Here is a 17928-nt window from a genome sequence, read left to right on the forward strand (position 1 = left end):
TATCTATAGGAAAAGAAGCTCTGATAGCAAGTATAAGAATATGGTTTCCAACGAAGATCTAACAGAGGCCCGCTCGATAAGGAATCAATGAAATGAATGCATTGAAGATAAACAACAATTATAGACCATTCCCTCAAGCAGACAAATTTGTTGTTAAACCTCAATAAATAAAGGTTTGTTTTATTTTCTTATACATGTATATAATAACAAATACAAAATACTTATAAACATGAAATGAGGAAGGTCAAAGTTGGAAAAACAATAAGAATGGAAAGGATAAAAAGTAAAACATGGCTGGTAGTCCATATTCAGCTGCAATAATATATTGCTGCTGTTCTTCTGTGGAGCCAGATTACTTGAACAATGACTATGATTACCATAATGTATTGACTAGAATTGATCTTTAAAAAAATAATACAAGTAACTTTTTTGAAAAAAAAAATCCTATAATCAATGCTTCCCCTCCCCCTGTACAAATCAATGGCTACATTTCAATTGGCGCAGATATATTTCAAACAGGTACTCTTGAAAGAATTGAAAGTGGTTACATTATGGACATATAAAGGGATTCTCTTAAATTCAGAAGCAGCTCTGTAAGAGAAAGAGGTGATGTAGTGAACTGGATAATATAGATTCTAACCTTTGTTTGATTTTTAACAGTTTTGTGGAAAAAAAAGAAAATGTGAAAAGTTCTCCCTATACATGTACAGGGAAACAGGTAAAAAGTCAAATGTTCATTAGGTGTTATAGACTAGGTTTCCCTTAAGGTTACATTCTGCATGTTTCTCCCCAGGCGACGAGCGATCCCTACTACCTCGAGGTTGGGGAGAAGATCATCGAAGCTCTGCAGAATCATGCCCGTGTCCACTGTGGGTTCGCAGGTATCAAGGATGTACGGACAGGCAGTCATGAAGATAGGTATGATTATTTGTGTTTTTTGTCTCGCCTGCAAAGCAGAGTGAGATTATAGATGCCACTTTTCCGACAGCGGCAGCGTCAACACCAAATCTTAACTGAAGGTTAAGTTTTTAAATGACATCATAACTTAAAAAGTATATGGATCTAATTCATGAAACTTGGCCATAAGGTTAAGCAAGTATTACTGAACATCCTGCTTGAGTTTCAGGTCAGATGACCAAAGTCAAAAGTCATGAACTTTGGCCATTTTAGAGGTAATTATTAGATTGCTGTCATAACTTTCAAAGTTAATAGACAAAGGGTATAAAATGTGGATATAGGGGTAATCAAGTATCTCTGTGACAATTTTTTGGTCACATGATCATGGTCAAATATCAATGAACGTAGTATTGGATCATTATACATGTATGAGTGGTGTTTTTTGTGAATAATTATTTTATAGTAGTTTTCAAAGTCAGCACTGCTGCTATATTGACTTGCATGATGCAGGTGAGACTGCCAGAGGCGTTGCACTTGTTTAACCAAAGCATCAATTATGGATATTCTTTGTTGCAAATAAACTTCATGATTGTGAAGAGGGGACCACCCACCACCATACCACCATGGAGATTACGGGAAGAGAAGCAGATACCAGGGCCTCTATCTTACAAAGAGATACGATTGTTCTTACAAAGAGATACGATTGATCCAATCAATCGTAACTATGGAAATCCATCAGTGTCATAAATATTTCCACAGAAAATTCGCACCATGTCCTTTGTGAACAAAGAGAAGCACAGTGAAATTTTTAAGAAAACATTTAATGCATGAATATACATCATAGCTAGAAAATATTTTGAACAAACATGCATAATACATAGTGACGTTGCTGGCCGTCCATAGTTGCAATTGATCGGATCAATCGTAACTCTTTGTAAGAGTTATGATTGATCCAAACAACCTCACCTGTATGGAAATCCATCCATGTCATAATTTTTTCTACAGGAAACTTGCAAAATGTCCTTTGTGTAAAGATGGAGAAGCATACAAAATTTAAAAAATAAATAAAGGTATGAATACAAAACATATCTAGAAAATATTTTGAGACAAATGTGCATTTTATATGTTGGCGTTGCTGGCTTTCTGAAGTTGTGGTTAATCGGATCAACCCCAAATCATTGTAAGACGCGGTCCTGATGGGGGACATACATGTATAATTTCAGTGAATATAACAATACTTCAAAGTTCATTGATATGGCTCGCGACAATGATTATCACATGGCAAGTGAATGAAGATGTTGAACCAACGACCCTCGGTTTCGAAGGCGAGCCCGAACCACCAAGGCCACAACGGTCGTAATTGGTTTATTCAGTTATTGCCATTTCATTCTGTTTCAGGATGGATTCCTTTGTGCTGGCCGAGACTTTCAAATACCTCTACCTGCTCTTTGCGGAACCCGAAGACCTGACCATCAACGTGGACAACTATCTCTTCACAACGGAAGCCCACCTCCTCCCTCTCTCCCTGTCAAAATTCAAGTCCGACCAGTCCAATGCCAGTCTACATTTCAATGTGGTGAGTTTTTGTTTCGATTGTGAGATGAAGACAGAATGTGATGGTTGAGACAATGATAATAGTATGATACCATGTATCAAATGCAGTTGAGTTTATGAACATCGTAATAGCGTTATATAAATGGACATAGTATTAATATCATTAATATTATTATCATGGAATATAGTAGCTGGACATATTGTCGCACGCAACACGAACCGTCCTCTCTGCGCACTTCGATGCGAAAGTTACTTTTGCAGAAAACGCATTTAAAGAAAAGTTTTTTTTAAACCAGCAATAAGTGCACCTACAAGGAGAGCAAATTATTTACCAGTGTCTTCGTTGAAAAGTTCAGGTTCCAAAGTTTCATCCCCTATCTTTATATTTTCTTGAAGTTAATTATTTACGCCACAGTGGGCAACGTAACAGAGAGGACGGTTCATGGAATAGATACAGTGCGTTTAACTTTCGCATCGAAGTGCGCAGAGAGGACGGTTCGTGGTGCGTGCGACGATATGTGGAGTTCTATCCTGGACCCTGTTTTGTGAAAGTAGCTTCTACGGTAACTTCACTATCTGATGATATCTACCATGGCAACAATGCTCATTAGCCAATCAAAAATCAAGGATTTCATGAAAATTCCATCGGTTGGCAAAGTTGTTATAATAGTATTTTTTTATGCGATGGGGCCCAGGAGTGTCATGGCCCGCTAGTTATGCTGTTTCATGTGGACGCACGTACAAGTTGAGTGAAATCTAAAATATTTGTATCCGCAGTAAACATACACAGACGACTATGTTGACACACATGATCAGTCGACCGATACGCCTTTCTCGTTTAATCATTCTAAGTCTCCCTAATATTAGAGATAGCAACAGAAAATAAGGGAGAGAGAGAGAGAGAGAGAGATAGAAGACAACATGAATTAGATTATCTTTGGTTTTGTCTTTAATAATAACAATAATACCAACATGCTTATATAGCGCATATCACTGCCAAATGCGTCCCTTCGCGCTTCATTGGATATTATTACCTTGGCTTTAGTCCCGCATCCTTTTACAGCGCGGTGTAAAATAAATTCCTGCCAGGTACCGATTTACCTCACCTGGGTCGAGTGCAGCACAATGTGGACAGATTTCTTGCCGAAGGAAATTACGCCATGGCTGGGATTCGAACCCACGACCCTCTGTTTCAAAGTCGGGAGACTAATCCACTGGGCCACAACGCTCCACATAATGTTTAATGTTTTCTTACTCCTTTTGCAGACCTCGGAGATGGATGAAGGTGTGACTACTTCAGTGGTGCTCGACCGATCCTGCGCTAACCACAAGTACCTCTTTCCAGGTGGCAGCACCTACGCTCAAGCTCTCAGGGATCCTCTCAAAAAGGCAAAAAATGTCCAGAAATCCCAATGCCCTAGCAGTCAGCAGCCAAGCTCATCTGTGTAAGTCCCTGACTTTGCCAATATGAGATCACTGGGATCTGTTGCAGAAAGAGATGTATTCAGATGTATTTAGACCCAATCAATTTTTTAGTCCTATCTAAAGACCTTTCTGTTTCCCACTTTAACATTATCGCAAGATAACTCAATTGTAGCGTTACTAGGACAGTTTTTGAACTGAATGATGATTTTAAGCATGTTTGAAGACATTGAAATTTGTGAGATATTCCCTATTTTTGAGCAAGCGCTGATCACCCAGCTGATGTGGAAACCGGCACTATAAAAGAACCCATCATCATCATCATTCAGATTCGACTTACACAAATATCAAACACAAGTCCACAACGTGCACTTCTGATTTGTTCAAAATTGCGTTGTACTTTCTGCAAATTGTCCTCGGTCTGCCAACTGAGGGAGTCAGTGATTTGTACTCTAAGTTAAATTGCATTTAATTTGAGGATCTATGACTCTTTGTGCTATGATATTCATGAGTTTTGAAACATGTCTTTTCTTGAATGCAGTTTGATCTATCATACTGTGATTATTCTGAGCTTTGACATCTTACATCTTTGTTAGAATGCAGTTCTAATGCAGCGTATTCGATTTACCATAAATTTTGAAACCTTACATGTATATCTTTGTTAACTTTGAATGTGGTTTGAATGCACCGTATTATGATTATCGTGAGTTTTCAAACCTTATCGTTTTGTTTGAACGCAGTTCTAATGCACCCCGTCTCAAAGCTGCCGAGTTTGTCCCAGGGAACCCTGATCACATGCAGCAGCTTAATAAGATGGGTATTCGACTACTGACGATGAAAGATGGACGTGTTCAGCTCATGCATACTGCCACCAATGTAAGTCTCTGGATTGATAGTGTTAGTCACATTTGACCAGCTACCCCAAAGCCAAACAATGACCTTGGAAAAGCACTTCCTAAGCTTTAAAATGATACATCTTGTCAGATTGTTATCAACAATATCTCTTGCAATTACTTAGATTGAATACAGAGTAAATACAGTGAGATATGAAAAAAAGATATAGAGAAAACAAGGTTCTGATGTAAGGGTTCACTCAAGCAAGAGATGTGCTCTCTGTTCAGTCCCGGTGACAGTTTTAAGACATCCGAAAAAGAGGTGTCATCAAAACTGCTGTATTTTTTCTTTTATGCAACTTCACAACTCAAAGTTTTACAGTATGAAGAAGAATTGCTCTGTCAGATAAGCTTATTCTCTATTTTTTTGCATTTGGATCGTAAATGCATTGCATAAGGGTCTTTCTCCACAGATGATTTGCACGAAAGGGTTTTGCCTCAAGCATTCTTGCACTGACATGGTGATATATAATTGGCAAATGAATGATTACAGATTGGTTTCTGAACTGGATGTAGCTCTGAAGCAAGTGGAAAGTATAATCCATTGTAATATCTGATTACTGTTTGAAGCTTATAGTATCAATGATGTACAGTTGTGCTCAAAAGTTAGTGAACCTCTCCACAAAATGCATGTACAGTATGAATGTTGAATGTAGACAATAACACCAGGGTACCGTAACACAAAGGTTAGTGATTGATCATAAGCTTGATTTTACGATTGATTGTACAATGTAGTTAATGGAATCAATCGTAGAAAAATGTTCAATAATCATTACTAAGTTTTGTGTTACGGGCCCCAGAATGTTAGGCAAGGCCTGAGAAACAAACTTTATTGAACTTGATATTATATCACCTGACCTCACAATTAAAAAACTAAAACATGGCAGACCTTGAACACTTAATGTTCATTTTCTGGCGGGGTTCACCAAATTTAGACCACCACAAAATGCTATCTATCCATCCCATCTCCTTTATTTACATTACAGGCTGTTACGACTCAGGCCGCTGAGCAGGGCGCCCTCTTCATGCAGGAGATGATAGAACTTTCGAAGAGCCAACAAGCAGAAGGTACGATGCAGGGAAAATGTTTCAAAATATTTCTGCTGTTGGAGCCACTGATAGCACTCTCCAATATAGACCTAATGCATTGATGTCATTGCACCACCAGTTTAGAGGCTGAAGCCGTCGCCTTGCATGCATTGGTGATATGCAGCTGGCGCATCTCTGACAACTCTGTTCATGCACGTTTCCTATATCCTCTGAGGGAGGGCACTATGGGACTATGACATCATATGCATCAGGTTGATAGGTTTCAGATTTTTCCCAAATGAAAGTTTGCTGTCAGGATATTTATTAAATCAAGCAATGTTTTCAAGATGTAGATAATATTTCTAACTTTGGGGTTGACATCGCGTGCAGGCAGCGCACAGTGCTATGTGACTGTGATGCTTCAAAAATGAAAACCATATGGCAAGAATTCATCAAAAACGGTCTAAATATCGCAAAGGAATATGGAGGCAAATTTCTCTCCTACTTCCTGGACCCTAGTAAACAGCATATTCTTGGCACCCTTTTTTCATCAAACATTTAACTCACTTTACATATTTTACAAGTGGATTTTGGTAAGCTACTGACAAATATTATATCCTTAATTTTCAGCCCATTCCATGTAATATGTGGTGTTTTTTATAAAAAAAAAGACGAAAGTACGCAGATATTTTATGTTGATCGGGCACCTGGGACCCATAACAAAGGTTAGCAATTCATTGTACATTGAAAGACAATGCAATCGATTGTGAAAAATGTTCTTCAATAATTGCTATTACAGGACCCTGACTGAATTAAATTCTTTTTTTTTTTTTTGAATTAAATTCTTGTGTGAAATGGGTAAATTATCTAATGAAACAGATTTTTAGTTTATATCCTTTACTCCCGTTTTTGGGGCATGCATTAATATAATCTAGTAATGAACAGAGGGGTGTTTCACGAAGATTTTAAGTGTGCACTTGAATATCTACTTGCATGCGTTATAGAACGCATGACCCCATCGGTCAGATCATGCCAAGAGCAAGTACAACTCGTGTTGTTCAGATTATGTCACCTACTATGCTAAGGGGGTGTTGCAAGAAAATATTTGCGATCAATTGCAAATATTCTGTTGAAATTTTACAACCGATAGATCAACGTGAGCTGTAGCAAATCAGCTTAAACTTCTTGTTTCAAGGAGCAAATTAGCAATCAATCACTAATTTGCAATTAACTGCAAGACATATGATTGATTTATGGATCGAAAATTGACTTGCAGTTTAGCGCAAGTTTCTTGCAACACCCCATAAATCTTTGTGGAACACCCCCCTGGAAGAGTGACATGTAATTTTTGGAGGGATTTACCAAAACTAAAGATAGGCTTTAATTTAACAATGAAAAGTATTTTGTAATCACACGTTTTATTTTGTTATTTCTTAGTTGCAGAGAACCATCCTCGTGTTGTTCAGATTATGTCACCTAATATACTAAAGAACATGGTGCTGGCAGCAGGACCTGCTCAGTTTGGAATGGATCTAAATGAAAATTTTGCTGTAAGTTAATCACTCTTTCTATTTTCTCTTTTATTTCCTTCCTTTATTTGTCATTTCCCATTATTGTTCTTTTTTTAGTTTTCTATTGCTTTCTCTATTTTATTTCTATCTTCTTTCTTTCTCTTATTTGTTCCGTTATTACCTCACTCTCCCTTTTTATTTTATTATTTCTTTTTTACTTCTTTTCTATATTTCTTTTTCTTTTTTTTCTATTTTCTTTTTTTTAATAATTTTTTTCTCCTTTTATTGTTCTTTTCTTTTTTCCTTAATTTATGCATAAATCATTGAAACAAGTTATGCCAAGCCCTTTATTGAAACTGTGTTTTTTAAGACTATTTTTTTTTAATCAAAGTAGACCTAACTTTATATGTTTTAAGCACACACATTTGATAAAATTGTAAACTTATGAAAGAAATTATTGAATAGCTATGGTGGAGTGAATTGCAATTTTTTCTCGCCTGCATAGTAGAGCAAGACTATAGGCGCCGCTTTTCCAACAGTGGCAGCGACGGAGGCGGGGTCAACATCAAATCGTAACCTAAGGTTACGTTTTTGAAATAACGTCATAAAAAGTATATGGACATAGGTCATTAAACTTGGACAAAAGGGTAATCAAGTATTACTGAACATCCTGCCTTGGTTTCAGTTGACATGACCAAGGTCAGAGGTCATTTAGGGTCAATTGACTTAGACCATGTTGGGGAATCAATATCGAAATCTTAACCTAAGATTAAGTTTTTGAAATGTCATAACTTCGGAAGTATATGGACCTAGTTCATGAAACTTCTACATTTAAGGGTAATGAAGTATTACTGAACATCCTGCCCGGGTTTGAGGTCAAATGACTAGGGTCAATTTTGTTAAATTTCCATGGTAACTTTTTTTTATGGAGCTAGTTTGTGAAACTTTGACTTAAGAGTAATAGAGTATCACTGAACATCCAGTGCGGGTTTCAGGTCACATGACCAAGGTCAAAGGTCATTGAGGGTCAATGACCTTTTGTCATGTCAGGGGTATTTGTTGAGTTGGCATCATAACTTAGAAAGTTTAGGGATCTCTAGTTCACTAAGGTTAATCAAGTATAAATGATTGTTTTGCACACATCTAAAATCACATGATCATTGTCAAATGACTTTTTGGGTCAATGGACATATTTTATTATTGTATGAATGCTTTCTTTTGTCAATAATTATTCAATGGTAATATTATCTTTTTCAAAGTCAGCACTGCTGCTATATCAAATCACATAGTGCAGGCGAGACTGCCAGAGGCATTCCACTTGTATGACTTCTTGAATTAATTTTACTGAATTAACTTTGAACTGCATGCGGTATGATGACACATGTACATGTATGTATATCAAAACATCTTGTTCAGGCCGTGGGGGAGCTGGTCGTAGCGGATCCATTCACAGCATGCAGCGGTATCACTAACGGTCATCTTATGCAGGGCAAGATAATCATCATGTCAAGGGGAGAATGCATGTTTGTTGATAAGGTCAGTTCTCACCCTTTTAACCTTTACATCCTCAAATTGGCAACAGTCTTCATATCTTTATATCTTTTCTTCTAAATAGTGGACCTTTTGTACCGTATTTTTCGGAATATAAACCGCGGCCGTGTATTAACCGCACCCCCAAAATCGGGAGGCTCTAAAAAAAAATTTGGCAAACCAAGTGTGGTATTTATTTGGATGAGCAAATCTTTCTAACAAATTTTGACAGACCAAAAGATATATTACTAATTTTTGTACTAAAAAAATGGTTACTTTATTCTTTAACTTTATTTTTCAAAGAATATAAATTATTTCTTTGTAGAATAAAAAATAAGACCATGAAATGGCACTATTATATAAAAAACTAATAGTCTAAAAATGGAAAAAGAAAACAAAAATGTTGAGAGAAAGTGAGGGGAAAAAATGAATAGAGGACATTTTTTATTGCCTATTTTCTAACTGATTACGATAACGATCGATTACGATTACATGCCTATTGTAAAGCATTTTCAATGCACTTTTTAGGTGTAAAAAAATAACTTTTCATAAAAAAAACAGGGTTTTTTTTAAGGAAAAGGTGACCATAAAATGGCATTTTTTTGATATCAAAATTATGGTATAAAAAGGGATTTTTTTTTAAATTGAGAGAAAAATAAGAGAAATAAAGAATAAAGGACATTGTTTATTGCCTTTTTAATTACCGATTACGATCAATTACCATTACATGCCTATTGAAGAGCATTTCCCATGCAATTTTAGTTGAAAAAAAAATTTTTCATCACAAAACAATCGTAGTTAAATAATATAAACCAATCTTTACAAAGAATATTTTTCAAAGAAAACTTCGCAAAATATACTCCCTATTTTTAGTAACCAACAAATAATTATACATTAAATATTCTATATAATTGTTGGTTCAAATCCAATAGTACTACCGACAAAAAAATTTCCGACGAACTTCTGTTGTTTCTGTGTATAAACCGCACCCGATATTTCAAGATTATAAAGCGGGAAAAAAGGCGCGGTTTATACACCAGAAAATACGGTATATGATATCATAGTACCCTCCCTCAGGGTGCTATGCAATATGTATAAACGGAGTTGTTGGAGATCCGCGAGCTGCAGATCACCATCGAATAGAAGTCAATGGTCTTACATTCTTAGGTGGTAGCATTATGATGTCAATGCATGTTGGTGGATATAAATTGAATCAAAATCAGGTGATAGTGGCAAACTTCATTGAAAAAAATTCCACTTTATCAGAGTTAATTTATTGTTATTACATGTTTTCATTGCATGACTACTTTTGAAAGAGATATTAAAGATTGAGTGGAATAAATGGCTTGTTTTTTATAGAAAGCATAAGTTATACCCATTATCTACACTATTGAAAATTCAAAAGAAAATTATTTGGCACCTTCATGTTTTTGTTACACTAGCAATTCAGAAAGATTATTTTATCATCTTAAAATGGTGAATGATGACTGAATAACATGTCCATTTACTCCTCCAACAATTGCAACTTTCACAACAACTTCTCAAATGACATAAGGTTAATGCAGGGGTTAGGATGTAGGTTTTCGATGTGAATAATTTGAGAATTGGGATTAGGCTATAGAGGTAGGTTAGTTTTGCTTTAATGTGGAGCAATTGTTGCTGGAGTAAATGTCAAGCACATATTCAATTGGTATATCTGAGTCGAAGCATCAGTCTTCTAATATATCCTGCACGTCTCTTTTTTTGTCCCTGCGCTAATATTGCCATCCAGGCAAGGAACCTGCAGAAGTTTGGCGCCCACGGCGGCATCGTCATCGACAACGTCGCCGACACCAGCAGCGACACGTCGTCCATGTTCGCCATGTCCGGTGACGGGACAGACGACGTCAACATCCCCATGGTGTTCCTGTTCTCCAAGGAAGGCAAGCTTCTCCTGGACGCTATCCAGGAACATGGAGTGGTGGAGGTGCTGCTCCTGGACAAGGCCAAGACTCTTAGTAAGTACCCGTGACAGATTCTCTCAGGACATTGGGTGATTTCAAGTTCAGTGTTGGTGTTGATGTTGAAAGTGTAAAAAACGGCTGCTGAACTGAGCTTTCCCAATGAGCTGGGTTCAGATGTGTGATACAGATCGCATCATTAATAATTCATGACATCATGCTTTTCGATCATTGCAACTTCATGCAGAAGCCCTGATGATAGGAAAAGCGGGGAGAAAAATCTCATTTAGATTGTGAAGGCTAAAATTAACTCTATAATCTGATAGAATAAATGTTATTGCTCATTAAAATGTATAAATCTCTAATAATTTGCTCTCATAAAATTTTGTTATGATGTTTTATCCTGTTTGTGAGCTTGACACCGCAAAGACCAACACTAAAACTGATCTTGAAAGTACGATTTTCTCAATCCCTTGGGGTCAGTGTTGCTGAATGGGAAAATGGCGCTTAGTTCAACTCAAGCTGCTGAAAATATGTCATATTTTGGGAGGTTAATCTCAACACCAGCCTCATTTCAAGTATGGTGTTGTGCTGATGTTGTGACAACACCAGCACCAACTTTCATTGAATATGAGAAACATTTTTGCAAAGTATTTTGATGGTCTTGACATTGAAGTTGGTTTATCTTGAGATTTGTGGGGAAATACATATACATGTAGATTACAATTTGCTGATCCCAGGCTGAAGGTACGTGGAAACTGAAGACTTAACCCTATATAGCCCGGGCTATTTTGAAATTGCATAGCCCATAGGCCGTTTATCGACCGATTGCGACCAAATTTGGTGTGTGGGTGTCTCATTATGTATTTTACAAGAATGCGTTGTCAAATTTGTGATTTTTATTATCATTTTTTATTTATCTAATTAATTATGCGAATATTCAAATTTTTTCAAGGAATTTTCATTTTTTGTAGTTTTCCATCCATTTTTTTAGAAAATGCAATGGAATGAAGCATGTTAGTAGCCAGTCATGCAATCTAAAAGACAGCTCACTCAACTGTATTGAAATTGTATAATTATTAGAATATACTAGTAATTAATTATGCGCATATGCTAATTTTTCTCGATAATATTCTTGTTTCCTTCTGTGTTTCCAAATTCTTATGTATTTCTTTGTTTTTAATTTATCATGTATTTCTTTGTTTTGAAATCTCTATTTTTTATTGTTTTTTTAAATCTAGAATAGTTGGTGAGAGCCCAATAGGAAAGTTATGTGAGGAAAAACAGAAAAAAAAACATTCATCTGACAACACTTCTTGTAAAACTCATACATTGTACACACAAAAGTCAATGGAAATTGCCATTTTCAGTGACATTGGTCACGATTATGTGCTATATCTCTGCAAGTGTACCCCCGATTTTCGCAAACGGTCTCAAAATGTGCGGGAGATGTGAAAGAAAAAACTCATGAAATTTCAGCGTATTATTTTTTTGCATTCAGAAATTATCGCGAAAAATGTCGAGGGGGGCCTTTTAGGCCCCCCCCCCCGGGCTATATAGGGTTAAAATTTAATTTCTGCTTTTCTATGAACTATATTACCGTACTGTAGCCAGAACTGGATTCAGTGTGCATTTTTTTTCATCAGACTTATTCTATTTTCATTCCCTTTTTTGTAAAATGAAAATCAAGTCTTTTACCTTATTGACTTTTAAAATGAACGGGTGAAATGAAATGGATAAGATTGCTCTATTGTTTATTGATTTGTATGTTTTATTATTTTCCATCCTTTTTTTGCATCCATGCAGGTGAACTGAATGAAATCTGGGGCCACTATCATAACAAAGACCCAAGTAGCTCCCCATTCCAGATCAGGGCAAAAGTGGAGGGTGTCCAGGTGTCTCCAATCGCTTTAGAGGAGCAAACCCAGTTCATCGACCTTGATGATGAGACCTATGATGAGGATGGTGATGAGGAGTACGAGTGTCGTGCAACTAACATTGCGAACGTTATCGACCAAGGAGTTAGTCAGTCTGGGTCAGCTGACCAGCCGGTGGATACCAAGCAGCAGCTCTCCAATTACCTCCAGGAGATCACCCACTTTACCCTGACCAAGAGCGATATCAACAAGTTGGTGTCCCAGCTGCAGAACGTGGAAGGTCTTGGCGAGGACTTCAAAGAGGTAGTGAATGCCAAGTTGGAGAAGATCATGAAAGAGTACGAGAACGTGAATGGGGAGTTCCGAGTGCGGGTAGAGCAAAGTGGCAACGGGGCCATCTTTGAGTCCAGCGCATCCCCAAGCCAGTTGCAGGTGGCCTTCGACACGGTCTGGAAGCAGTACTTGGAGACAGAGGACGGAAAGACCCTGCAGGCCAAGAGAGCAGACAGTGCCTTCAAGCACAAGATAGACTCCTACAACAACTTCCAAGTCAACACCGATTTGTTGGATGCCATCGGTAATGTCCCCAAGGAGACCATCGAGCGAATAGTGCAAGATTATGTCAAATATGAAAATGTCAGGTTGCAATATGATGAGGCTAACCCTATACACAATATGGGTGATAACCAACATATAGCACCGTCAGGGTCGCCATTAAAATCAAACCAAGATATAAGTAGAACTAAGCCGTCAAGCGACGGCATCATGGTAGGGGAAGTTGATAGGGACAACTCAAATGCTGGTGCCTCTTCCAAATCGGGAACCACCTCAGACAATGCACAAAGTGGCAGCCATATATCACAGCAGTCCCTTCATGAAGGGGACGAGGCAGCAGCTGTAGATGGAATCACCGTTGATTCGCAGTCTCCGGAGGCTGCGCAAGAGTCGCTGCAACAGCACAATGAAAGGCAGCAACAAGTGGAAACAGATCAGGACAATGTTGACAGGACTCGTCAAGCCGAAAACCCAGAATAACCATCCAGAGATGAGCTTTAAAACTTACCTAAAGAATTCCTTTATCTTCCATCATATGGAAGTATTATTGTGCATTGCCAGCGTATCGAGTCTTAAGAAGATGTTCACTCATGTGATGCATTTGCCAAGTATTCTCTCTATGTATTACGAGGGTTCTGTGTGCAACCCATTTCTGCAGGTTTAATGATATAGTGGCTATATGTTAGTGATAGACTCGTTAAAACTGCAAGATACATGCATCATTTCATATTAGATTGAGTGAATGACATGGGGGGGGGGGTGGAAACGGTGCTCACTATTATGACATACACATACATTGGTTTAAAAGCTACAATAGGATTTGCCTCATTAGAATATGATATGTCATTAAAAAAGGTATTAGAAGAATTGGATATAGCCCAATTAAGAATGAGAGGTTTTGATGAATGTGTTATGTAATTTGCAGTTAGAAATGACAAAGCTTAGCTGTCTTCGTAGAACTTTTTTTCACAATTAATTGCATTTACTGTGAGGTGTGATTAATTATTGAAATCAAACGTACGATTAATCGCTAACCTTTGTGTTGCGGGACCCATGATGGGTTTCATGAAGGAGTATGTTAGGGTTGCACACAATTTTAGGCAAGACAGGAACATGCTGCTTGTTGCTTAGTCAGATTCTTCACCATATTGTTTCCCATCAGCTGGAGCTTCAAGACGATCTTTGTAAGTTCAACCTTTTGTTGTTGAACAAGCATTCAGATGCAATGTTTGTGATATGTCAGAATTTGATTTTGTTTAGAGGAAGTTCGGCATCTCATTTAGCATGCTACCAGTGAGAACATTTTGAAGTCGTGCAAAATTTTTGTGCAACTTATAGGTAGCTTCGCGAAACACCCCCTCATTTTGAGACTCAGAATCCCTCTGTATCTTCTGGGGTGGGTTTCATGAAAGGACTTATCGTACATTTTATCCGGCAGATCCTGTTTAATCCGACAGTTGTCATAGTGACAATGCTTCTCAGCCAATCAAAATCAAGGAAAGTTGTCAGATCTGACAACTTGTCGGGTAAAAATATTGATCAAACACTCCTCTGAGCACGAGGGGTCATTGAAAAAGAAATGTGCAATTAATTGCAAGCCAATTATGTGTCCCATAATCTATCATTTAAGTGTTGCAATTTATTGCAATTGTGCAATGTTATCTATTTCTTGCATCAGAAAGTTGGAATTTGTTTCCTACAACATTGATCAGTTAATAGCAAATCTGCACTCAAAACTTGATTAAAACTTATTTCACTGTACCATCCCAAAGTGCTTGTGTGAACAATCGCTAATTGGTCATATGAATTATGACGGAAGAGGAAAATGGGCTTCCAGCTTGGGCAATGGCTGATATACAAGCACTACCAATTTCAATAGATTCCTTTGTGAGATCAAGTCAATTTCCTGGTTGTAAGTAGATAGGTTTTTATTGGTACGCAATAGATTGTAGATTGGGATAAAACAAAACACAAGAATGGGGAAATAAACCCACAGTTTTTTGGTATTAAATGATTTTTAGATTGGATTGAAATTTTGATCCGTTGAACATTACCCAACCTCCCTTGTTCTCACATTCTATGGTGGACTGCACTTAAGAGATGAAAATAGGAATAGGAAATCATAGTTCTTATTTTTAATTCTGTCCTTTGGGAATACAAATTATTATGAATCATTTGTGATCAGAATTAATAGCATTCATATTGATATGCCAGTATGTTTGATGACATTGTTTTAAGCCATACAATGTGTGCCCTGTATGAAGATACCATCAATCTTACAAGTGATATCAATAGCATATTGCAATCCATACACTGAGTAGTCAGTTGTAAGATTGATTCTATCTCTTTCTGCTACAGGGCCGATGGAATATACTATTAAATTGTGTTGTGGAATATATATTGTATATAAGCAGATGGAATATACTGTGATCGTAATTTAATCATTTCTTTTCAATTTCATCAGAATTGCATCATAATGATTTTTATGTGCATGGGTATAGATCAAATACTATATTTTTACATTATGTTGTGTCATTTTATTTATTCCATTTTAATTCCATTTTACTCAATTTACCTGAACGTATTTGTTATAGATGCTCGCATGAAATTGTTTTATTTTTAATTTATAGTATAGATATTTCCAACTCTTTGATTTATTTGAATGGTTGTGTATACATGATGTACTTGTTAATTTCATTAGATTGTTTTATTTCAGTGGAGTGATACTATATAGTAGATAACTATGAGGAGAGTAAAACAAAGAGGGACAAAGAAAAGTGCTTTCCATAAAAAATACTGGAAAGCTATTTCCTGTGACAGTTGCAATGGGGTTCTTCTGTGGAAAAGCCTCACCTTAAAGAGAAATTTCAGTAGTTGCAGTAAACACTAATTTCATGAGAAAGTCTGTAAAACAATGCTTAATTGTCAGTATATCATCGAGGATCTAGATCTGGTACAGTTACATTAACTGAACTTTGTGAAATCTTGAAATCTGCGCTGAAAAATGTTCACACCGAAGATCCCCAACAGATAAGCACACGTGGGACAATGTATAATTATTGCTTAGAGCGTCGGGCCCGAGGCTCTACCCGAATCCTGTGCTTATTTGCTGATTTCTCAGCAATTACACAGTTCTTCCAGAATCCATTGGCACATGCATTTTATTTATACAAACAGACACTTTGGTGGTCATTTCATTGGATTCTGTACAAACTCATTTTGATATCATTACCAATACTAGCATTTACCTTTAAGCCAGATATAAAACACATATCCCTGATTTTCGTTCTGATATTCTGAGAAAATAAATGTGTCACATGTCCAAACCTAAAGTGTGTGATGATTGATATATCTACATATACATGAGCAATTGTCACAGATGGAAATGTTGGGTCATCCAAAACAGAAAGTTGTGTCTGTACAAAGGTAGGATAAGGTTAGTCTGCAGGCCCAGATATTTAGTTTTTGCATTTGCTATGTGCACAGTGAAAAGTCTGACGTAGTCAGACTAGATGTACATGTACTGTTGCTGCCTCTACCACAGGCAGAGAGTTTGGCATTTAGTCTTTACTCTAGACATGATATGACTAGTTAAAGAGTAAAATGTGAATCTGTGCTTGCATACTGTATTAAAGAGGTAGGGGGGAGGAGGGGGGGGGGTAGGAAAATTATTATTGTTATTATTTTTTTAAGAGAGAGAGAGGGAAAAAATGACACCAGGAGATATTATTTGTCCAGTGAAATGAAACAAAACAAAACAATCTGAGTGTAAAAAGGTTTCTTCAATTATCTTTCATCAATGCTTGGGTGTTCATATCATGCATCTTTAAGTAAAAACATTTCAAGGGCCCAGCTCAGAAAATGATTGTATTCTAGAAATATGACAATGGTGGCAACACATTTTCTGGAAACAGTCTCCTTATTAAACAAACAGGAGTAATGCCGAAAATTTATTAAACAAATTATAATTTCCTCCTATAAAAGCCTCTTAATTTACTAGTCTCCTTATTCTTATTGAGATTTATTATTTTTTTTTGACGAAAGAAGGTTGGTACTTGCATGTATATTATAAAATAAATGAATGAATACTAACGTGAATAAATAAATCAAAATACATGTAAAAATATATAAAATAAAATGAATTTTTTTACTGTAAAATGAATATATAAATAAATACAAAAAATGTTGATAAAATGAATTCAAATGAAATAAGTAAGTAAATAAATGAATGAATGAGTGAGTAAATGAATAGATAAATAAATGAGTAGATAAATGAATAGATTAATTAATATATCAAAAATATATAAATGGAAAGATAGATTTAATAAATAAATAAATAAAGCATTTATTGAGCTGTCCCCAAATTTGTTGGTTTTTGTGATGAGGTTATTAACTACCCCAGCGATTATTCCTCTCCTTCCCTCTTCAAATAAAAACAAAAATATATCTCATTTCTCTTATTTGTAAGGACTTAAAAGTGATATTCCTTTATGGTGTTGATTTCAGTGTTTGCTTCGTTCTTGAATTTGGTTAGACTTTGATTTGAGGACAGGAAATTTGCCCAGGAAATTCCATTCTCAATTATCATTCTTAACATCTATCATGTGATTGTGGTATTAATAGGTGCATTGTATTGTGTATGTATTTCCACACATACCAAGTTGATGTCTTCCAAAGTACATCATAAAGCATTATAGCTGCAATTTTTTTTGCATCATAT

General features: G+C 36.5%; 1 protein-coding gene across 1 annotated transcript in view; it reads left to right on the forward strand.

Annotated features, from left to right (window-relative positions):
- LOC121428355 (ER degradation-enhancing alpha-mannosidase-like protein 3) overlaps positions 1 to 16067 on the forward strand; it is a 42595-nt gene extending 26528 nt beyond the window's left edge. Inside the window, exons 12-20 of the mRNA XM_041624935.1 lie at positions 794 to 918; positions 2296 to 2473; positions 3718 to 3896; positions 4614 to 4749; positions 5753 to 5834; positions 7233 to 7345; positions 8723 to 8842; positions 10608 to 10833; positions 12583 to 16067. Of these exons, the coding sequence (XP_041480869.1) occupies positions 794 to 918; positions 2296 to 2473; positions 3718 to 3896; positions 4614 to 4749; positions 5753 to 5834; positions 7233 to 7345; positions 8723 to 8842; positions 10608 to 10833; positions 12583 to 13688 (2265 nt within the window). The 3' untranslated portion in view covers positions 13689 to 16067. The remainder of the gene's footprint in view (positions 1 to 793; positions 919 to 2295; positions 2474 to 3717; positions 3897 to 4613; positions 4750 to 5752; positions 5835 to 7232; positions 7346 to 8722; positions 8843 to 10607; positions 10834 to 12582) is intronic.
- The last annotated feature ends 1861 nt before the right edge of the window (positions 16068 to 17928 follow it).

Source organism: Lytechinus variegatus, chromosome 15 (genome assembly GCF_018143015.1).
Source record: "Lytechinus variegatus isolate NC3 chromosome 15, Lvar_3.0, whole genome shotgun sequence".
Classification (NCBI taxonomy): Eukaryota; Metazoa; Echinodermata; class Echinoidea; order Temnopleuroida; family Toxopneustidae; genus Lytechinus; species Lytechinus variegatus.